At 38.0% G+C, this 24,909-nt stretch overlaps 1 protein-coding gene across 1 annotated transcript in view; it reads right to left on the bottom strand.

The window, feature by feature from the left end:
- Positions 1–24,909, bottom strand: part of shisal1b (shisa like 1b) — a 54,447-nt gene that overhangs the window by 12,167 nt on the left and 17,371 nt on the right. Inside the window, exons 2-4 of the mRNA XM_082159150.1 lie at positions 20,448–20,630; positions 16,290–16,503; positions 11,677–11,985 (exon numbers count right to left, since the gene is read on the bottom strand). Of these exons, the coding sequence (XP_082015276.1) occupies positions 11,677–11,985; positions 16,290–16,503; positions 20,448–20,514 (590 nt within the window). The 5' untranslated portion in view covers positions 20,515–20,630. The remainder of the gene's footprint in view (positions 1–11,676; positions 11,986–16,289; positions 16,504–20,447; positions 20,631–24,909) is intronic.

Genomic DNA, 24,909 nt, shown 5'->3' with positions numbered 1-24,909 from the left:
AAACTTGATTCTCAAGCAGTAAGTAAAGACCAATTTATAGTTATGCGTCGACCTCCCGCTGTAGCTACAGAGTAGGCTGTGTACATAGCGTACCCTTTAGCACACCCTGACGTGCACCTCTCCCAAAATGTAACAATGCGTCAATTTTACGTGGACGGAAGCGCTGTGATTGGTCTAGAACGCCTCCCTCGGGTTTCACAGGCTTCTTTCTGCATGTGCAATTGTGCGTCAACAGGGACAACAATGCAGAAGTATAAATGAAACAGTGTAGCCTATAGCGTAGAGGCTCGGGCTTCGGTCTGACGCAAAAGTATAAATCAGCCTTAAAGGATTAGTTCACCTCAAAATGAACATTTCCTGATAATTTACTCACACTGAGTGACAAGATATCCATGTCTGTCTTTCCTCAGTGGAAAAGAAATTAAGTTTAAGGAAAACATTTCCATATTTTTAATGGCATATACTTTAATGGCAACCAAAGATCTCAATGTTCCAAGACGGTTCAAATGTCCGTCTCAATGCAGCTTCAGAGTCTCTACACAATCCCAGTCGAGAAATCAGGTTCTTATCTAGCAAAACCATCTGTCATTTTCTAAAATTATATATACACATTTATGTATTTTTTAAACAATTGTTTGTCTTGTGCTAGTCTGCTGGCATTACAGACATTTGAACCTTCTTTGAACATTGGGATTGTTGGTTGCCATTAAAGTCCAATCTCTGTAGAAAAATATTGAAATGTTATTCCTCAAACTAAATTTATTTTCCACTGAAAAAAGAAATAAAGGTTGGGGCAACAGATAAAGTGAATACTCACTGGAAATTTCCTTGCGCTGAAATCTGGCTGCACATTTCTCCGGGTCAGAGAAGGCTTCCACAAGACATTCAAAGTTTGACTTAATGTCTGAAACACATGAGTCAGCCAGTAAGTACGGTCATGTTGCCTATACTAAATTAATAATGAAATACTGGAGTCATTACTACGCTTAATTAAGAGTGAGAACCTACTCATCTTGAATGGACCAAAAAAAGCGAATGTTTTAGTTTCATCTTTCCATAGAACGTTTGAAAAGTAACTGACACTACTGGACCTTCAAACGGGCAGAGGGACGACCAGACTCTGACCATAGAACGCTGCCCGTTTGAAGGTCCAGTAGTGTCCGTTACTTTTCAAACGTTCTATGGAAAGATGAAACTAAAACATTCGCTTTTTTTGGTCCATTCAAGATGAGTAGGTTCTTCTCACTCTTAATCTTAATTAAGCGGCTTAAATAACTCTGACCAGCACTGTATATATTTAAAATAGATTATTCACAAGCAGTAAAAAACTACTTGTCTTGAATGGAGTGTGACTTTGTGCAGAGCAATGTTTTGTGCAGGGGGAAAAGTACTTACCAGGAGTGGACATTTCACTGCCAGGACGCTCCACTTGGCTAGACATGGCACAATCTTTATTAGATAAAACACATGAATAAGCCTGTGACTTATGTTGTACACAACACAATATTATGTTTAAGTTGTCATCAGTACTCACCAGTATTGTGCAACATGCTGGTGTCCTCATGGGCTGCAGCTTCCTTCGTACATTATTGAAGGGGGTAACGTTATAGCTTGACGCTTATACAGAGGTAATGTAAAATAAAATATATAAAGTTAAAGAATTTAATTTTTAAACTGCAATTATAAATTAAGAGAAAACGATTACCCCTGATATTCTCATCCGAATCCAATAATACTGCAAAATAAAAATCATTTGTATAAAATTTCAGGCCCAATTTGTATCAACCGATTTTATATTTCAAATGTATAAAATATCTGAAAATGAGAATACCATTTCTAACAGAACCCTCCGATTTTTTTTTTTTTTGTGCTTCCTCGTAACGTTAAGTTAACGTTAGATCTAATCACCTCATCGTCCTTCTCCTCTGCCTGGTAACGTTGTTACGTTAGGTGTCACATTCACGACGCACATTTATAAATTAGACAATTCACCTTTAAACCCACCTTGCATCATCTGTGAACCCCGTAGCAAGCTGCTATATGGACAAGCTAACTTAGTTAGCAAAGAGCTAAGTTAGCCAGTCAGACTCAGAAATCTATGCCATGCTGCTATCGGTTTACGTGCAGTTTAGTATCCCAAATTTACATATTCTCTCGTGTACAGCTAAAATAACATGGAAACTGAACATGAACCATGAGCAGCAAGCTAACTTAAAAAAAAAAAAAAGCGCCAAAAGCTAACGAGAAGTTGTTTACACAGAGAGTGCGCGCGCGCGACCGGCTCTCTCTCTCTCTGGTCGTTCTTTTAGTTAAAACATGCGCCCTGTCACAAACGCAGCCGTTCATCTACATTACTCACCGATCAAATAAGACTTTGGCAGGCGCTAAAACAAGTTCAATGCAGGAAAATTCATGCGTGAGTTTCGATTAGACTCGCACGGTAGCCAGGCAAATGGCGAGCTCAGCTGTTGTTGACGGTGTGTGTGCTTCAAGATTATGACGCAAGTGCTAAGATTCCGATTGGCCAAGAGAAAAAGTGCTAAGATTCCGATTGGCCCAGAGAAATGTAAATTATAAGATTTATCCAATAATGTTTCGCAATTCTAGCCTGCATGGCAGTTTACTGTGAGAAACAATACAGAAAATACAGGAATATATAATTGTTTGTGTTTTGTTAGCTTAAGTTTCAGTGTGGATTGTTTGTGTAACCTTTAGACATTAAATGAAGATAATTTAATATTTTGTCTAAATCATGCAGAAAACCATCTATCTTTGGATAAAAGCGTCTGACAAATGGATACATGTAAAATAATATATATTGCCACTGTACACTGTAAGTCCAGATGTTCCTTCATGAACAACAGCCTTTTAAAGTGGATTTTAATGTGGTTATTCAATTTGTCCCATTTTGTCTGTTTAATAATACTGCTATCACAAAAAGGGCAGTGAAAATTTCTGCAACATGTTGTGCATTGCTCCAAAAGTGGTAGCGCTATTCAAACTCCACTGGCTACCTGTCACATTCAGGATTGATTTAAAAATTTTACTATTTGTGTATAAAGCTCTTAACAAACCGGCCCCCCAATATCTGACCAATCTCCTCTGCCCGTACACTCCACCACGTACTTTGAGATCCAGTGATCACTGTCTTCTTATCGTGCCCAGATCCAGACTTAAAAAACGAGGCGACTGCAGGCCCAAAACTTTGGAACAGTCTACCCCTCTATATCAGACTAGCTCCCTCAATTTCCATCTTCAAAACATCCTTGAAAACTTATTTATTTTCTCTTGCTTTTAATACCCCTTGACTATGATACAACTATTGCCTTTTTTTTTTTTTTTTTATTGTCCTGTTTCTGCCCTGCATTTTATCTATTGCCCTGTACAGCACTTTGGTCAGCCTTGGCTGTTTTTAATTGTGCGTTATAAATAAATATTGTATTGTATTGTATTTTTTTTTAGAATTAAGTTAATACCTTTTTCACCTGGGATAAAACTCCCCCTGCTACCCTCATTTGCATTTGTAAAGCTCACAGCAGTCTCATTTACATGTTAAAGCATTAGAGGGAGGGGGGTCACGGGGCAAGCAAGTCCCACGTCAATTTCCGACAATTTCCGACAGTTTGCAGTGTTGCCTGTAAATTGCCGTTTGCAGTCGTAAACCTGAACTTCCACGGCAATCTACAGCGCCGGTAACTGTCGAAAATCCCACTTTTCATGCAGTGCAGTGCGAACATTAGCACAACATTAACCCAGAACTTCCATCTCTATACAGCGCAACATTACCACCTCTTCAAAACAGGTTTGGGAATTGTAATGAAATGGGATTCAGTATAAAAGAGCCGAAGAATCATTAGTGCCAGACTGCACTGGTTGTGCTGTATGTTTGTGATTCACTCAAAAGAACCGGGTCATAAGAGTCATGGAGTTGGACTTCACTGGTCGCGGTATGTTTGTGATTCACTCAAAAGAACCGGGTCATAAGAGTCATTGAGTTGGACTTCACTGGTCGCGGTATGTTTGTGATTCACTCAAAAGAACCGGGTCATAAGAGTCATGGAGTTGGACTTCACTGGTCGCGGTATGTTTGTGATTCACTCAAAAGAACCGGGTCATAAGAGTCATGGAGTTGGACTTCACTGGTCGCGGTATGTTTGTGATTCACTCAAAAGAACCGGGTCATAAGAGTCATGGAGTTGGACTTCACTGGTCGCGGTATGTTTGTGATTCACTCAAAAGAACCGGGTCATAAGAGTCATGGAGTTGGACTTCACTGGTTGCGCTGTATGTTAGTGATTCACTCAAAAGAATCGGGTCATTAGAGTCAGTGAGTTGGACTTCACTGGTTGCGCTGTATGTTAGTGATTCACTCAAAAGAATCGGGTCATTAGAGTCATTGAGTTGGACTTCACTGGTTGCGCTGTATGTTAGTGATTCACTCAAAAGAATCGGGTCATAAAAATCATTCTCTCTGGAATCGAACTTCACTGTTCACACTATATTTGTGATTCGCTAAAAAGAACTGACTCATTTCTCACAACTGAGTCATTCTCTTGGGAATCAAACTTAAATGGTTGCTCTGTATGTTTGCGATTCGCTAAAATGGCTCATAAGAGTCATCTCTCAGGAATCTGAATTCATAAATCACTGAATGTTTGTCTATAAAAATTAGACAGAAAAAAGAGACATTTTCTCTTGAGGAACATCTGAGAAGCAAAGACAAAAGACCCCTGTAACCCCACATGTGCCATATAGAGTTTCAGAAGAGATTTCAGCAATGTCCTAAAGCCAATAATGAACAACCTTAGCAATAAATGTTTTCTCTCGTGTTTGACAACGTCCAAAAAACCATCAATCTGACATGCTGAGCAACCAGGATCTAATCGCTTAAACCATCAAATGTGTCTTAAGGGGCCACTGAAAAATGGCTCTTAATAAAATGTGTCCTGTTTATAGCCTTTTAAAGCTGATTCCCATGCATGACACGTCAGTCAAACCAGATGTTGCCAAGCGAAAACACAAGATCGTCCCCCAGGCTTCTGCCCCTCGCTAGATCACACAATATAAGTATCCGATGCCATTTAAAGACCCCGGCAATGTTTTCTCAGGCCAGCAGGAGGGAAACTGCACGTAGCCCTCAAACACACACAGCAAACGGGCAGAGAATGAGCTGACCCATATAAACGGCTTTATGAATAGACCGCGAGCTGTTATTGAATTCACTTAGTTCTATTTTGGTCAGGGACCTCCATTTGTGGTTGTCTTTTTCATTCTTTTTCTCTCTCTTAACAGATGTTCTCTGGACCCAATTCAGTAATTTCCCACAATGCTCTTGGGGAAGGGGCATTAAAGATCTCGACCATCCAACTCTGAGCCCTCATATGACATGCTGTTCATGTCTCCTGTTAGTACAATAACCTGCTGGGATTTTTCAGTGCCACTATATGCACTTATAGTGAAAATATTCAGAATACACTGCAGTGAAAACGAAGGTAACACTTTATCATTGTTGCATAGTAATAACTATTAATTATGCATAATTACATGCAACTAACCCTAAACCAAACTCTAATCCTAACCCTTTAGTAAGTACATCTAGTTACTTAATATTAAATGTATAATTACAGTGTAACAAAGACACCTTAAAATAAAGTGTAACCAAAACGAATAACTGAATCGGCTTTGTGCCTATCATATAATAAAAATATAAGGTTACACTTTATTTTATGGTGTCCGTGGACCGTGTAATTATACTTTTAAGTACTGACTAATATTAATTAACTACATGTACTTACAATAGGATTAGGATTAGGTTTGTTTTAGGGATAGTCGCATGTAATTATGCACAATTTTATAGTAATAATTACTATAGATTACCAAATAATAATAATAGTAATGATAATATTTTTAATGTTATTTAGATATATGTGTGTGTGTATGTATGTATATATAATGAATATATCATATATGTGAAAAATATAATAGATATATTAATAAATAACAATATATGTATTTCATATTATAATATATACAATGAAATACATTTAAATACTGTTACATTCAAATTATTATTATTATTATATACATAATGTATAATTATACACATATAATGATATTTTTTAAATGAAATTTATTTTCAGCGTCATGACTTTCAATCTGTGATTTTGCACAAACCAATCAAATCTCAGCCAATCTCATCAAAACATATTTGATGAGAGTACAGTTTTTGACCAATGAGATGTCACTGTGGGCGGGGCCAGCCAGCACAACCGCATACACAGAATCCAAGTGACTTGTTGTGTGTCAGATGTCATGACAGGTTAAACTCAGAGATCTTTGCTGTAAATCTCACACATGAAACCTCAGTGTCATATTGTGTCTCCCTCGTCTGTCTCGCGACAGAGATTCAAAGTCTCCGCTTGGAGGCTGAAGCTTTCAGAGACTCCTGTGATTGTTAATGAGAGGGTTCGGCACAAACGACAGGCTTAATTAGATGGGTATTCACTCACACGGCTACAGTGTCTTGCTGACACACTTGTGAACTGTAAGAGAATAGTGTATGCATGCGTTCCTCTCGTCCTCAGACAGCAGCACACACCCACGGACTAGGCTGAGTTAGCGAGATTCATGCGATCGAATGCTTGAAAGACTTTCAAGAGTTGTGTTTGAGACTTGCCAAACTTAAAGGAATAGCTGAGGGAAAACGTTCAAATGTCAAACAACAGCAAATGCTATCACTGAAGTGATAATTCATGATGAATATGCAAATAAGAACGTTAATGCTTCAATCAATGTGACCCAAAACTCTCTTTTTTTGTCACAAACAAAATCAACTGTGTAAGTTTCATGCTTATAAGATCTAGACAAAACCTTCTGACTTGCAGTTTCCTCAATGACAGAAGCTCTTTATTATTTTTTTTTTTCAAGAGTTTGTAGTGAAGTTTTATTTACTTTCTAACATTTTTGACCTGGATATGTCAGAATCAAGGACAGCATTCTAGCAACTGAAAAATTACTCTTGATTGTGACCTAGATCTGCTAGCAAACGGATCTGGTGTTTGTGATGAAAAAGGTATTTTTAAAGCGTTGGATCTGTAGCTCGGGATGATGATGATGCATCTGGTTCATGGCCAAATATGAGTAACCGCGCGCGCCTCCCCTGAGAGGATACACACTCGTGAGTGTGAGGAAATTCCATTAGTGTGTGTGTGTGTGTCTGTCTGTTGAATTTAGCATGGATTGCAAAGGTTGTGAGGATTATGAAATGAAATGAAATGAGTGCAGAATACTCCAGGTTGAGTACAAGTTAAGCTCAATCCACTATAAAGGCAAGACACTACAGGCAAAATCATATACATTTTTATGCACCAGTAATTTTTTAGATTTTGGGCTATATTAATATTAATGAATTGCACTTTGTGTATTTGCATCTGTAGGTTTCAATTGCAATACATATCTTTTAAAGGCATTTTCTCAAATTAGGTTTTTCCTCAGAAAACTCTACTTCAAACACCAATTTTTTTTTTTTTATTCCTATCTATATTCTAAAGGTTTTTACAGAGTGTTTTCTTCATATAGCGTTCACCGAATTTTATACCGCATTTTATTCCTAAAAACATGGTGATTTTTTTTTTGTTTTTCTGTTGCCAGTATTTTCTCATTTGTGGAGTGATAAAAATCACAATCAAAAATACCTTGTGTAAAAACCTTTAATATGTCAACAAAATGAAACAAGAATTTTGAACCTGGCTTTATCCAATGTTCAGATGTCTGGAAATAGATGCAAATTAGTGCATAATTCATTTGCACACATAATATTTCAGAAAACTTTTGAATTGTCTTGCTGTACAGTGATTAACCATCTACAGTAACTGGGGAGTATGGTAATATCTATTAGTTCATTTTTTTAATGTCTTCGTCTGCGGTGTCTTTCCTTAAGAGCAGAAATGTAAGGGTTTTAAAGAAATTATAGGACCCATATTTTCTCTTAAATTGTGCATTATTTGATGTTTAAATCATTTGTACAGTCATTTTAGGGTGTTAGGCTTTATGGCATTGTAACAAAGTTGTGTTGTAATGAAGTTGTGGGGAGGTTTGGATTAGTAGGCAATTTTTTTTTTTACAGTAAAATCATGTTAACATGCTTATTGTTCATTTTATTTTAATATTTATGTAATGGCTCGATTCACTTCCATTGTAAGTGTCTCAGATTTTTGCCTTTTTATTTATTTATAAGAGGACCAATCTATTTTCATCTTTCTTTAGTGTGTAATGTCGCTGTTTGAGCATGAAAAAGCTCTGCAAAGTTACAAAGCACAACATCACTTCAGTGGGAGTTATTCTCTATATCAGCGTCACTGTTTCTGAACTCCCCGAAACGCCTCTGTTGTCGTCTTGAGTTTACAAACACATTACAGTATTCCTCATTTAAATAATTCTCACCCAAGGCATACACAAAATAAAGGGCCGTTAGTAGTGTGTTGTCACCTGATTGTTAGTGTTTAGTGTTTAGAAGCGGATGTTTGCGGTTATGGTAAAGCATTTGACATTTCCCAAACACGCTCAAAGCGATAGACCAATCACAACACACTGTTCCAGCCGACCAATCAGAGCACATAGCGCTTTTCAGAAGGAGGGGCTTCATGGACACTGGAACTAAACATGGGTGTGTTTCCCGAACAATGATGTCACTCGCTGCTTAAAGGTTGGGTAGGTAGGAATTGTCTAAAAAACTTCTTTTCCAAATTTGTTTAAACTTTATTTATATATCAATACATAATTAAAATGTAAGTACTCTGAAAAATAAAGTATAAAAATCGAGTGTCTGTAGACCTCTCACGACTGTTTTAAAGACAGCTCATTATTTCCATTCACTCCACCCCCTCCCTTCTGGGCTCCTTCCAAAGCCACGCCCCCAAAACACATGAACGCGCGACTCCGACCGCTGAGCTGGAAGACGCATTATTTACCGGAGAGGAGCGCAGTGCATGCAGTGACATCATGTCAGAATCACATGTAATAAAAAAATCTAACTTTATCATTATGAATATAAACAAATAAGATGTATTTTAGTACTCACTATCAAGCTAGCATTGGTAAAGTTTAAAGCTGCAGTAGGGAGCTTTTAGAAAACGTTGACTTAGCCTGAAAATTTGAACAAGCACAGCTTACAGGTCACTCCCCCTCGCTCTCTGCTGCGTACAGCCCTCCCTCCACAGCGGAGCCTGCCATGAACGCGCAGGCTAGTAAACATGCAGGGTCACTGATGACGGCGGATAAACAGTTATCGCACATTCACTGGTAGGGACGAAACATCAACAATATGATTTACATTGACTATGGCCTGCCCATACTTTGACTACAAACTTGGTCCTCAAATCATTACGTATTTTGCAATACATGTAATGTAACTTCATAACGTTGCACTCTTTCTATAAGTTATAAATAGCTAGCAAGATAATAATGGTAACGTTACAGTATCTAAGTAATTATTCTAGCGATGTGTAATGCTAAATAAGGTTTGCTAGTACATTATTTCAGCAACATGACAAGCCAGTGAATTAGCAGGTTTCTATTGTTGCTTTGCACACTGCGTGACATTTTATCTGTATGCTATGCGGCTAGAGCTTTGACACTGAGTCAATGGGCTCCGACGTGCTTGTTTATCGTTATCGGTCTTTTTCCGTTTACCTGTCTTTGTTGTATGAGCTGGTGCCACTCGAGAAATTGGCAGTTTTAGTTGTTTGTCCGCCATTAGCACAGCTGCGCGGCACACCGGCTAACTTGATTTTGAACGACTGTAGGCGCTGTGCGAGAGAGGGGTGTGATCAGCGCGTACACAAGCTTGATTGACACTGCTAAGACACTCCTCCTGGCTCTGATTGGTTGTTTCTTACCGGGAGCGGTGTATTTCTGCAAATGGCAATAGGACCACTGGGAGGAGCCTGGGGAGCTTGATTTTTTCACAGATTATCTGTCTCATATTCTACTGTCAGGACATAATGACAGTTTTAACAAATATGTAAAAAATACATTTTTACAGAAGTTACCAACTGCAGCTTTAACTACCATAGTTTGATGCATCGTTGAAGAAATCAACTAGCTAGTCACGACTGTTTCCCGAAACCATATCGTCGCAAATTGGTCGTCCAACCACGTTAGTTAATGACGTCATGCAGGTGGTGGAGTAATAACTACTTTTAATGAATCTGTTTGAGATAGAATTAATGCTAGATGTTTTGCTATTAATTATGAACATGCATTTCAAATTTTTCTCAGTTATTTTGCTTTATTTCCAGATTCAATTATAGGCTCGTTCTTATGTGGTAGAGCACATTCGCACATGCGCACTCTTCAAAAACGGTGCTTTAAATATCTTAACAGACTAAAAGACGTAAATGACATTTGTATGTATTATAAATAAATGATATAGATTGTCCTGAATGTCAGCTTACTTATTTGGCTCAAGATATGGATTTACTGAGTCCACATGTCATGCAAACAAGAAACTATGCTTCTAACCACAGATCGAGAGCTGTCGTTCCAACTACACAACTTTGCGATGTTGTTTGCAAATGTTCATTAGAACGATGGTTTTGGGAAACACAGACTCGTTGAACTATACTTACCCCTTTTCCACCAAGGCAGAGCTGGTGCTGGTTCGGAGCCAGAGCCTAGTTTCAAATCGGTTCTTTGTTTTTCCACCGCCAAAGCACCAGCTCCGAACCAGTAAAACTGGGTCTTAAGTAGCACCAAATCATTGCAGGGTCTAGAACGGAGCCAAGAAAGAACCGCTTGCGTCAGAGGCTGGGGGCGGGGTTACCGTGGCCAACAAGACTGAAGAGAAACTTGTGACCGCCATTTTTAAATAGCAGCTAGTCGAGCTAATAGCAGCTCGATTATAATATCCGTCTATGTAAGTTACGGCGAGCTGCACGAACGCGTTGGATTCGCCGTGTTTGGATGCCGATTTATTTTCGCAAACCCATGAGCATCCATAGTAACGCAACGTCTATTATTGTTGATGCCTTGTTCGAGATGCATCGGAGCAGCGTGGACCGATCAGAGCTGCGGGAGTGTTTGGAGATCATATGACTCCTTGTGCTTTTTGATCGCTTTCGCAGTGCTTTGATTTCATGTACTGATCGTTCTGCGAGAAGCCGATGCATCTCGAACAAGTCTGGTGTGTTTGTGTTTGGCGCTGCCGTACTAGCGTTGCTGGGCAACATGATACGTATGCAGTGACGTAAGATATAGCTCTGTTGTGGCTCTCTGGCCGGTGGAAACGCAAACCGGTTCGTCAGTCGAACCAACTCCGAACTGGCAATAGCTCTAGCTCTGAACCAGCACCCGGTTCTTGTTGGTGGAAAAGGGGTAACTGATAACACCGGAACTTGCGACCATAGTTGGGTAACAATGCTTTTGGGAAACTCACCCCAGAGCGTTACTGACAGACTGGGAAGAGAGGAGCTGCAACAATGGAGAATATGGGAAAAAATTATTATAAAAACCTATTATAGTAGACACCAAAATCAAAATCACAACTTTGTAAAAGGGCATAATATGGCCTCTTTAAAAAAAACAGACAGACAGGAGAAGTAGAAAAATGCTTCAGAATGAGCTTAACTTGTATTTAACCTGGAGATATTCCTTTAAGACACGGTTTGTTTCACTCACCAGGCCATTGTCGTATTGTGTGTGGTTTGTGTTGGACTCTGTGTGTCCCCCGTCAGGCTGTGTCTGGCCTGACCGCAGCCGTGTTGGTGTGTCTCTGGAGGTTGTGATGGAGCTGCGGGTTGAGCGGCCTGTGCGTCCCCGTGCCACTGAGAGCGGGCCTGTTTCAGCCAGCGGCCCCCCAGCCCACACTTCTCCAGATACACCCGGCACACCTCATAGTTCATGGCCGAGTAATAGAGAAAATCCAGTGCCAGCAGCACCATGACGAAGAATCCATAGATCCACACGCCGATTAATGCGGAGTAATTGCTGCGACAGAGAAAAAAGTAGATGCACTTAATGTTTTATGTGGCCATAAACAAGCATTTTTTACGATATACAGTATCAAAAAGCCTTGAGGAATGGATGGAAACTCTTTAGCAGCTCTAGTGGTCTTATAAAAGTTAAAGCACTTCAATAAATTCAAACTTCATTAGTGTTATGTGAGGCATTGAGTGTTAATAAAGCGTTTTACAGTTCCTTCTGAAGTAAATCCCATGCACAGACTGAAAGAAAACTTCCACTTTTTGATGAAGCACAGGCCGTGCACTGTCAGACAAGGCCACAACAGGGACAATACTGAGGCCTTCATAAACATATGGGGCCCTACCTCGCACCCAGCGAGATTGAGAATTGAATGAATGAATGAATGAGGCATTTATATAGCGCTTTTAAATGTACTACTGTACACCCAAAGCGCTTTACAATCATATCAGGGGATCTCTCCTCAACCACCACCAGTGTGCAGCATCCACTTGGATGATGCGACGGCAGCCACAGTACAACGGCGCCAGTGCGCTCACCACACACCAGCTATAGGTGGAGAGAGGAGAGAGAGTGATAGAGCCAATTCAATGTAATGTAAGGGGATTATTAGGAGGCCATGATTGGTAAGGGCCAATGGGTGGAATGTGGCCAGGACACCGGGGTTACACCCCTACTCTTTACGAGAAATGCCATGGGATTTTTAATGACCACAGAGAGTAAGGACCTCGGTTTTACGTCTCATCCGAAAGACGGATGTACACCAACGCATGTATCAATCCTATTTTGCACCCGCGCACAGCGGACTTTTCCCTCCACAGACGCACGCCAGTAAACTTGGGAATGAACTTGCGCTCCCGGGGGCGGTTCAGCGCAGAGAGGAGCCGTGTTCCGGCGCAAAGGTTCCCTGGTGCTATTTTGCAGGTTTAGAAAACAATTCCGCCACTGACCAGGAAAAACCTAGTCTAAAGTCATTGGCGCGTTGCGCATGTTATTCATATGCTATTTTAAGGGCACATGCTTATTCATAATCAATGTAGCGTGTGCACAGCACGCATACACTTTGATTCTCTCATCTACACACAGATGCAGCAGTTTCATTTTTGCAAATCATACATTATTACAAGGAAAAATATTAACACACGAGGAATCTTGTTGTGTCCATGAAGATGTGAAAAATAGGCATAAATCTAGCTTACACATTTACCCAAATTATTATAAGCCTGTTTAACCGAAGCTAATTTGGGTGTGTTTCTCCATCCCCATACAATGTCACTTCTCAGTCTTTTATGGCCCTGACGAGAACGTCGGTCTCCTCGGCTGTGAACCGCTCCTGGCGTGCGCTTTGCAAATCCGCCGTTATAATAGCAAACCGCCATGGAACAAGCATGCCTGCTCTTAAAGGGAATGTGAGATGTCGCTCTGATTGGTTTATTTCACGTTACGTCCAAACCACAACTATGAGTAATGAAGCTACTTCAGACCAACCCATTTTAGATTTGCGTCGGATGCAAGAGTCATTTATCCCGCCGGTATAATAGCAACAGCGCCCAAGACCCGCCCACAAAGTTACTTGCGTTTCGCGCTTGATTCTTGCGTTTCAGATCGTTAAAATAGGGCCCATGGTGTTATTAGAGCCAAGAGCAAAGGGGAACATATGTGTGTGTGATATCTCAGTGTGTGTGTGTGATATCTCAGTGTGTGTGTGATATCAGAACTCTTTGATGCTGGTACCCAGAGTCCGACATCAGCACTCGCCAGAATTGGAGGAAAACGGGATTGGGCAAGAATTACTGGCTAGTTTGAACATTTTAAACGAATTGCAATATAATAAGTATTTATACTTATATATATACTTAATAGTTGAACCCTCACTTTAATATTTGATGTAAAACAAATCAAAGAGATCCAAACAGTTTACTATCGGATGTTTAGTTAGGAAAATATATATTTTTTCATTGTTGCAACTCCAGAAATAACTGGTGACACACTACTGCTAAAATAGATTTATGAGGAAGAAAATCAAAGTGGGTCACAATGTTTCTATTAAGATGATTGGCTTGTCTATTATTTGATGCAAAATGTCCTGCACTATTTTCCTACAAATATAAAAAAAACAAAAAACAAACAAGTAACATTATTTAAATAATATTTATATAAAATGTTAAAATGATTAATATTATTATATTAAATATACATTTTTAATTAAGCTATTATGATTTATTGAGTTGTGATTATTATGAATGATAAATGTTTGATATTGTATTAATAATAATATTTTCTAAATGACAAATATTTGAATATTTTACCTTTTCTGTGACTATATTTATATAAAAATATTACTATTATTATATTATATATTAATTTAATCAAGCTATTATGATTTGAGTTGTGATTATTATGAATTATAGATTTTTATATTTTTAATAATAATAATTTAAAAAAAAATTCAACATGACAAATTTTATTTAAATGTTTTACTTTTTCTCTGATAGTAGTTATATAAAACGATTAAAATTATTAATATTATTATATTAAATATTAATTTAAGCTATTATGATTCGAGTTGGGATTTTTCATTATTTTAGATTATTATTCATTTTATTATTTTAATAATAATAATAATAATAATAGTCTTTTCTACATGAAACATTTGATTTAAATGTTTTACTTTTTTCTGTGACAAACTGTGCAGGCCATTGTGTCACTATTGGTGTAAAATTATTGGTCTAATATTTTTTTTTAATAATATGCAAAGTAAAGTTGCGGCAGTTCTAAAAGAAGCTTTACATTTTTATACCAGCTTTAAACTATATTTTGATATCACATTTATTTATATGTGTGTGCGATTATGGGCCAGAATTAAAATACTTTGTCTTGCCATCATATGTGTGTGTGTGTGTATGATTCTGGGCCATAATCACACACACATTTATCTCGGGCTATTGACAGTGGTGTGCTGTTATTTCATTCTAGCCTGGACTCATAAAAGCCAGATGCACAATAACTCAAATCTGCAGCAGACATGCCTATATGCCAAAGCCGTGTATGTCCAAGGCTGCTGGTTTGTGCTCTCTCTGCGGCTTCTGAGACTCAGTGAGGGTGATTTAACCTCAGGCCATCAGTAAATATCACTGGCTGAATCCTGCTGACCACAGATGAGAATGAAATGGCTTCCCACCAGGACAGGCGTCCTCTCAGTAACTCGCAGCATTTCCACATCATTAGCTGTCATGAGACCGTCTCAGAGGGACGATGTGAGGCTGCTACGCTGATCTGGGAGCAGTTCATATTTTCAGTTAATATTTGATGAGAAGGGAAGCGTTTCATTGCGTTAGAAAGTAAAAAGAGCAGGTGTGACCTCTGGCCATAAAACTAATTTGGCTTTTATCATAGGCCTACTCTGTCAAGAAATCTTTCACCTCTGAAACTACTTTGTAATCAAGGATTTAGTGGCAGGGGAAAATATTACCCAATATTACTGCAGAGTGTTGGAATACTTCATTCTGATTGGTCAATCATGACATACTAATGTCAACTATAATAAAGCGCAAATGGTTTCCTACGTAGCGGTGCAAATTTAATCTCTTTCATATCACTTCATAATTTCAAATCAAATTAATATTTCATGTGACTTATTTATTAAGCATGTCAATTTTATTGACTGATTGATTAATTTATGCGGTATTTCTGAAATAACTGGTGCAATGGAGCCACAAAAATGGATAAATGTCCTGCATTATTTGCCCAACATGCATAAATAAATGAATTAATAAAAGGTAAATATAACATCTTTGTCACAGAGACACGCACATAGATATTTTACATGCACGTTTTTATTTTAAAAGGTTTTTAAATATTTTTTTTTAATTAAAAATAATTAAAATATTAAAGTATATGATTTATATTATTCATTCATTATATTACTCATGATTTATATTCATTTAATTAAAATGAATTATTGATTTATTATTTTTAATTTAATAATTATATAACAAAGGAATTATATATGTACATATATATAAATTGCAAACAATATATAGAGACCACAGATAAACCACACAACAACCTATGCGTGTAATATAAAAAGTAATAAATAATAAAATATAATAAATAATAAAAGGTGAGAAATACACCTGGCATTGGTAACCAAAAACATAGTGTATCTGTGATGATGCAACCAGGCTGTTAGTGTCAACATAAAGTCCAGGATCACTGCATTGAATCAAAAGTTATTACTTGGTGCACACTTTCCCTAGTCTAATAATCTGGTTCAACAGCGCGTGTGAAGTTGAAGGCAGGAGACTCACTTGTGAGCGTATCCGTCCGGTGAGGTGGTCAGGTTGACCTGCATGACTGTCTGGAACTCGGTCTCGTTGCAGCAGTATTTGAAGGCTGTGTTATTATGGTGACAGCAGAACATATACGTCTTGTTGTCCGAGAGACGAGGGCAGTGGAAGCCGAAGTGGTAGCGCGCCTTGTGGTCGATGTAAGGCTCACACACACGAAAGTGAGCAGAGAGAGCTGCACGAAAAGACAATGATAAACAGGAAAGTTAGCATGTGGTGTTAGATTGTATTTAGGCCCTATCATACATCCGGTGCAATGCAGCGGCAGGCGCGACGCAAGTGTTTTTAGCTAGTTTCAGCCCGACACAGTTATCATTTTCACGTCCTGCGCCACATTGTTTAAATAGCATTAAACTATTTGTGCGCATATGGGATGCTTGTCAGAAAACGAGGTGTGTTCAGTTGCTATTTTCAGGCAACTGAAATAGACTGCGCCACTGAGCAACTGAAACATGAAACCTTTTTTTTTTTAAGAGTGAGTTGAGCCTATATGTGGGTCCACAATGTGTAGGCCTACACTCTGCTTATTACAACACAGGGACTATTTGGACTTATTGCAGCACACAAACTAGCCAAATATAAAAAAACAAGGATTACAATGTAAAAGATTATTATTGTGTACATAAAGATATGGTGAATCCGGCTTGTCCCGTAGATGGTCTCCTAGCGCTTTAACCTTGCTCACGAGGAGATCCATTTCCTCGCTAGAGAAGTGTTCAGTCTTTCCGCTTGTAAATTCCGCCATGTAAATAGCGAATCCGCCATGGCTCGAGCACAACTGGCTTTTAAAGGGAACTGGAGATGAGCCTCTGATTGATTTATTGCATGTTATGCCCAAAACACACCCATTACTCATTAAGAGAATAGGGACAAACCTTTTAGACCATGCGCTGACGACCATTTTCCCATCGTTAAACTAGCAAAAGTGGATTCGGACACGCCCTAAGTGAACTTGCGCAGTGTGCTTTAGACCATGCGCTTATATCTTTAAAATAGGGCCCATAAAATAATATAATATAGCCTAATATTCAAGTTTATAGGTATAGCGCTTTACCAACGCTATCTCACGACCAATTCGTACGAATTCGTACGAGTGAGTAAAATCTGACTGATTCGTATGAATTTGTACGACCTCACTAGCACTAATTCGTACGATTTGTCTAAACCCCAGTGACGGTTAGCTTTAGGGGCGGGGTCAGGGGTAGGTCATTCGTACGAATTCATACGAATTGGGCAACTCGTAAAATATGTAAGATTTTTGCTAAATCGAATTTGTAGGAGTGAGATCGTATGAATTTCTTTTGCTTCGTCCTCTCTTTTTCAGCACAAATAAAACCACAATTGCCAAAGTGCGATTCATCTTGCTCTATTAATATGTCCATGTCGTACGGTGTGATTTGGATTGCCGAAAGCAGGCATTAGCTAGCATTTCACTTTTAAACCACTGATCTTCAGCCAAGTCTTTTAATTAATAAGATAGTGAATTACTGAATTTCATTTATAATTCACCCCTGATTTAACGATGCTCACCATATTTAGTGGACCTCTCAGAAATGGAAATGGAATTGGATGGTTTCTGAAGCATCAAAACGTGCTTGGAATAATCCCTCGCTGATTCGGACACGCGCACAAAGGAAGTGCAACAATGGTTGGTGGGTTTTTTCATATGACAGTCGTAGTTCTGCTTCATTATTCATCTCCGTATTCAGAACACAGAGCGACAGCGAGGTCTGAGCGACTAACCCATGTTGACACGATTCACCCTGAACCACTCAGACACAACAGCTCACAGACATCATGCTAAAGAGCACTTTTCTGAAGTCAGCACCACATCATGCACTTGTTTTGAATTTAAATCGATTCGGCCTAATTAGCTCGGATTCATTCGGCGGTGAAGGTTTCTATGGCAAATCTGCACTTGTGTAGATAAACTAAAATGTTCTTCAGTTTCTGCTCAAGTTTCTATTCTTTCAGGCTTTACTAGATTTAATTAGACAAATGTGAGAAGAAAAATAACTAGAGCTAAAGCTTCAAAACTAATTTTAAACGGAGCTGCAAATTATGAGGGTTTTGACGTGGTTTAATTAAGTCTTGCAGGAAGACAACACAAAAGCCTGGGAGTCTTAAACGTTTTATGTGTCTTATAATGAACGTTCCCAAACAATGTTTTAGTAATCAAAGTTTAGTTGCAAGTTAGTAAGAACTCATATTTTCCCCTGACGCCAAATCGATGCTCACAAACAGAAGCTGTGTTTGTCTGAGGTGTCAGTAGCAACAAAATGCCCTCACAGTCACAGTATGAACAAAAGCAAAAAGTGCATTATTTTTTTTTACTTTATTTTAACAAGTACTATTTTAACATTTCATCTATTTGTTACAAGTATATCAAAAAAAAAATCTTTATTTCCAAAAAGCTTGTCCTTAAGTAAGTGAACACTTTTAGTGAATGTCTATAAGCGCTGAGGGCATTTGTATGCTCATGCACTTCTAAAAGCCCCTAAAAATTTATTGAAAATTGATTTAGCAATTAACAGCAAATTTACAGTCTTTCTCTTCAGGGAAAATAGACCAAAAAATTGCTTAAAAAGTAATAAAAAATGTGTTTGTCTGCACACTATGTATGTGTGTGTGTATATTATGTAATATATATACTGTATATATATAAGCTGAATTTTCAGCATTATTAGTCCAGTCTTCAGTGTCACATGATCCTTCAGAAATCATGAAAATATGCTGATTTGCTGCTCAAGAAACCTTTATTATTATTATCAATGTTGAAAACAATATCTTTTGTAACATTGTAAATGTCTTTACTGTCACTTTTGATCAATTTATTGCATCCTTGTTGAATAAAAGTATTAATTTCTTTCCAAAAAATGAATAAATATATAAATAACGGTAAATAAATCAACTTTTAAACGGTAGGGTATAATGGTAATGATGCTGAAAATGCAGTTTTCATCACAGGAATAAATTACATTTTTAAATATATTCAAACAGAAAACAATTATTTTAAATTGTAATAATATTTCAATTTTTTAAAAATGTTTTTACTGTACTTTTGATTAAATAAATGCGAGACTTCTTTCAAAAATATAAAAAAATCTTACCGACCCCAAACTTTTGAACAGCAGTCTATATATATAAAACCACGGCATGCGTCTAAAGACTCGTGACACCATTGTCGTTTGCTTCATGATGATTTTCTCCATGCTGTCCAAGACTTTAAAATCTCTGCAGGGAGAATGACTCACGCCCGTCTTTAATAATTAAAGAGGTTTTTCGATTTGATCCAGCTTTATGACCTCTAATCTCACACAATCCGGACACCCGATCAATGTAAAAGCTGGAAGCTTCAGTCTCCCAGCGGAGGGAAAACTCACCATCTAAAGCTCAGTGAGACACAGATGGACAATGGACGAGACAAATTGAACCGCTCAGAGATTCTGGGTAAAGAAAGACTGCGGGTGAGAGCGGTAAATCTGATAAGAGGATGTTTCTTCATCTACGGGCACCTTTGTGTCCCACAGGTTGATCTTTATCACTTAAAAATAGGTTTTGACTTTGCTGTGGTCACTTTAAATCTGCCTTAAAACCTTTCTTTATCATATATTTTTCCTTAAAGTTTTACTACGTTTTTTAAAACAACAGTAAGAATTATAATCAATACAAACACGCATGCATTTACTGTGATTTAACTGAGAAATATTAAGATTTTTACACAAATTAACGGTCAATTTGCACCTATAATGAAGTTTTAAAACTGCCCCTAATAAATTACATTTAAATTAATTTCAAATTAAATTATAAGTGAATAAATAAACTAAAATTAAAGCATGAAAATGTGTGTATTATTAGTGGTTTTCACATTTGCTCATCTTGAACCATGTCTGTTATCATTTTATTTTTCCTACTTAATGTTTCACCTCTTTTCTCCATAATAAAAATATTGATTTCTACAAAATAGTTGAAGAAACGCGTAACGCTAAGTTCAGTTTTAGATATTTCTCAGGGTTTCTGATGGCTCTGTTTGTTCCTATCAGCAGAATTCAGACAGCAGATAACGTTATATAATAAACAGCCGTTACATTACACCATCTGCACACTTCTTGGTCTTACCTGTAGTAGACAGAACGAGGAAGATGATGGTCAGGATGTTGAAGGAGTGATGATTGGCGACACTCATCTTCTTGTCCTCCCTCAGGGGAGGATGGAGACATGAAGCCTGACAGCTTCAGCTGCTTCCAGACGTCATCTTTATCTCCAGCTTCTGTTCATCACTGTGACGGTTTGCCAGCACACCTGTAGCGGAAGAGGGCAGATGTTATGATCACGCCAAGACATCTGTACGGTACGATCTGGCTCACTTTAGTTCCAGCTCTGCTTCTACACACCTAAAGGCTTAATTTAATTTAGCATTTTCTTTCCCTTTTGAGTGCCATGGCTAAGCATGCTGGTAGAAAGAAATCCCAGCCCAGTTTCAGTTAAATTTAAGTTAGTCTAACTTAAAGTTCATAAAACTCAAAACAGTGAAACAATTCGGATTTCTTAAAATCTGTCAGTTTTGTGAACTCAAAAGAAAAAAAGTTCTAAAAACTAATTTGTTTAAGTTTGCCCTACTCAAACTAATTGTTTACAGTGGAATATATACAAATAATTCACTATTTTTGTGACCTAACTATGTAGGGTGGCCACTATTCTTTCAGTTACTTTAATAGGACGTTCACTCAAACTTACTTGATTTAGAATGTTCAGAGAACATTCAAAAGTAACAATTCCACAATGTTTGCCAAATTCTAAAATGGAATGTTCCCTTAGCGTTCGTATAACCAGGAGAACTTCATGGGAACATTTAGAATTTTTTGCTCCTACTTTCTTTTACTTTTTTCATGGCAGATGGCAAACAAATTTCATTTCTACCTCTTACTGAGATTAAGTGTGGAGTAAATAAATACATTTAATTAGATTTGTTGCTTTTAAATATTTTGGCAACCTCAGTAATAACTTCTATAGAATTTCTTAGCAAAAAAGTGATGAACCATTGTAGACCTAATGACTTGATTTGTTTTTCGTGTTTTGTGTACTGTTGATGAAGAATAGCAATGAAGCCTGCCAGAAAATGAGGTTGTGGACTGGGTTAACAGGCTGTGTGGGAGACTACATTTCCCATCATCCGTTGCACCAGCGCAAGCATGCTGAAATGCACATAAAGCATGTAATTTATGCAGCTAATGTGCATTATTTAACCTTTAGTTTTAGCAGTAGCTCTAAAAGCTTCTAAAAGAGAGGAAAAATAGGTGTAAATTGGAAATTCTCAGGAGGATTTTAAAGGGGTCATATAATGCCATTTTTGTACAAGCTAATATGATTCTTTAGGGTCTAAAGTAAAAGTTTGTAATATACTTTAATTAAAAATTCTCATTAGTATTGTAAGAACACTCATTTTACATGGTCAAAAACAGCTGTTTTCAGCACGCCGTTTAAGTGCATGTGTCTTTAAATGATAATGAGCTTTGCTCACCCCGCCTCTCTGTTCTGTGGGTGTTTTGCCACAACAACACACCTGGAGTGTTGCCTTGACAACAGTTGAGGGTATATTTTGAAGAATGGCATAGGGAGTCTCTGAGGACACTGTGCAACCGTATCAATTTGAACCGGAGTCGGAAAACAGGACGTTTCTGAATGGTTGATTAACGTAATGTCACTTTTGATCTATCTTTGTGTGTACTGGCAGGGTAGAGTAGTGAACTACGAACGCTGTGTTTACTGATGTATACGTTAGTTCATTGACAGATTGATGTTACAGCTAATGGTCATTAAAACTTTTTTTCGGTAAATGTAGGCTTGTCAGTGATGTGTAACGTTATCTATGCAGTGTTAGGTACAACTGTCAGGGCTGAAGCACTAACATTTTACTGATCTGTTTAAAAAATAACCAGTCTGTGAGACTATGACAGTCATTAGGCACATAAACAACACATACTCAGACAGGAGCTAAGACCTTTTTCAATGTTCTCGTTTATAAAGCAGTCTGGTGAAATGATTCGCGCAAACATGAAAGCATTGACGTTGATCGTGGGGAATATTCCCTTCGAAAACAAACTCAGCCACTGCGTCTTCAGTGGTTCGGATTTAGGAACATCAAAATGACTGCTGTGTTCCTTATTACACCCAAGAAAAGGACACCACAATCGCTTAGACGCCATTCTGCTCATAGACAGTGCTCCAGCGTATCAACAATAGCGGACTATGATGACAGCTCGCTCACGAGCGAGGGCGGGTCTGTGTTGAAACGCTGCTGTCAATCAACAATCGTGGGGGGGCGTCCGACCGTGTGACGTCACAAGGTCGAACGGCTCGATTTGAGACGGGAAAACATATTAGGAGATTTAAAAAAAAAAAAACACTGGATGGATTTTTATCATTTTATGATGGTTGTGTACAGGCACTGCCAACACACATTTCGGTACAATCAACTTGTAAAAGTGCATGTACCATTATATGACCCCTTTAAGGCAGCCAAATTTGACCCTGCTTTGTTGCATTATGGGTAATGTAGTGTTTGTAATTTGCGGGCACAGGAAGTCAGTTCACTAGCGGCCATCTTGAAAACTCATGCAGGTGTGATTGAAATGTGTGACTTCAATAGACCACGTTGAGTGATTTCCCTCATTCATCTTTCCACAGGTGTTCTCTGGTAGGATGAAGTCCTCTTTTCACTGAAGCACATGTAGTACTCTTATAATATCATCTTCCATCTGTTATTGTTGTCATATCCATAGCAACATGCAATAAACCTTCTCTATGAATGGGCTCCTTGTTCATCTAAAAGATTGTAACTTCAATTTTAAACACACTCTGCTGTAAAACTCCGTTAGCAACAAAGAGGTTTATCATGGCTTGTGTTCTGCATTATTATGAGTGATTATTGTTCATCACAGTGCACACTGTACAGTTTTTGGCATCTGAGAAGAATTGTGCGACTTTCTTTTGTTTTAGAGCACAATCATCAGTGACATTTTAGACATTTTAAGTCGTCGGCGTGTAGTCTTTGATAGTCATCACAGTGTGTGAAAAGGGTCCGATTGCACAGTGTGTGACGGGCTTTAGTGGGCTTTGGGTTTGTACTAAATTACCAGTTCTTTTGTGGCTGATTTTGAAAGCGTTTTAAATGGAATCAGTGTGGTTAATCTGCATGCTGGGATTGTTCATTTCGAGCCTGTGATGGATTTAATGTTTATTTTTTGCAACTGTTTGGCAATTTCATCTCATTTGGGCTGATTGTGCTGCTCTGTAGGAGAAGGAAACTCAAGACAAATCCCAGACTTCTCCCAGTGTTTCGCTCTTCATTGTTTTCTGTGCATGCCGTTGTTCTGTGGACGAGGACGGATCTAAAGAATATCCATGTGGAAGATGAGGTGTTGTTGGGTTTAGTACGCAAAACACTGGTTTAGTTGCTTCTGCTACAAGCCTGTGTGTGTTTCTCCTCTTGATCTCAGTGACTTGAAGTGGAGTGGGATCCCCCAACAGTTCGACAAGATGAGTTCATGCTTTACATGCAGAGTTTTGGTTTGTTTCATAGGTCTAATGTGCCGAATGACATTTAAGTGGCTCTCTTTAAAGTAGACCCAGTGTGTATTTCAGTTTGTAACCCAGTTTACTTCAGTGGGATTTTATCAATGGCAGCTGCTATTTACACTAAAGCCCCTTTCACACAGAGATTCCGGAAAATACGCAGATAATGTGTCCCCGGATTTGTCCCGGGAATGTTTGAGTTTGGTTCATTCACACTGCCAGTGATTTTCCGGAATCTGTGAGTGCGTTCACACACATCCCGTAAACACACGTGACGTCAGGATGTGAAAAAAGCAATAGATTCTATTTACACTATGTAAAAATGTGCCGTATTTTCTTTAGGATAAGTGCAAATAGGAGTTAGATGTTATTTATACTTATAAATAGTGGCAGATACTATTTGCACCTCAGTTTTGTTTTACATTAACGGTATGCAATAATAACATAGAGTGTAAATTATTATATTTCTTACAATTCTTAAATGGATGCAACCTTATTTGGACACCTACACCTAACCCCCATAATATCCCCCTAACCGATAAACACATTAGACACTTTATTTACAGTTTTCAAATATTTCGTCTGGCCCAACCAGACGTCAGTGGGCGGAGTTAGTGTCAATAGCCTCTGCCAACAAGGCTCGATATTTGCACCTAGTGTAAATAGACACTCCGTTTATCAATTGGGAGGCGGCCTTTACGTATCAGAATGGAGCCAGGTGATTGGATAAGAGCGGCTGAAAAGTTGAAAAGTACAGTAAGAGGGGATCATGAGCTAACAAGAAAAGTAATTGTAAGTTACTACATTTTGTCGAAACATTATAAAGCCAGTACTTATAATGTGCACAATAACATTTATATTAATTAAATTAGCATATAAATGGGAGTAAAAGCAATAATATTTAAATAAATAAATTTAATACATTTATTTATTTATTAACAAACTTTCTTTGTGTTTTTTGTGTGTGCATAATTCATCAGTACATTTAAAACAATCATAAAAATAA

Source organism: Leuciscus leuciscus (assembly GCF_965113295.1).
Source record: "Leuciscus leuciscus genome assembly, chromosome: 25".
Classification (NCBI taxonomy): Eukaryota; Metazoa; Chordata; class Actinopteri; order Cypriniformes; family Leuciscidae; genus Leuciscus; species Leuciscus leuciscus.
Note: the sequence above shows the minus strand (reverse complement) of the source record. Positions and strands in the feature narration are given on the sequence as shown.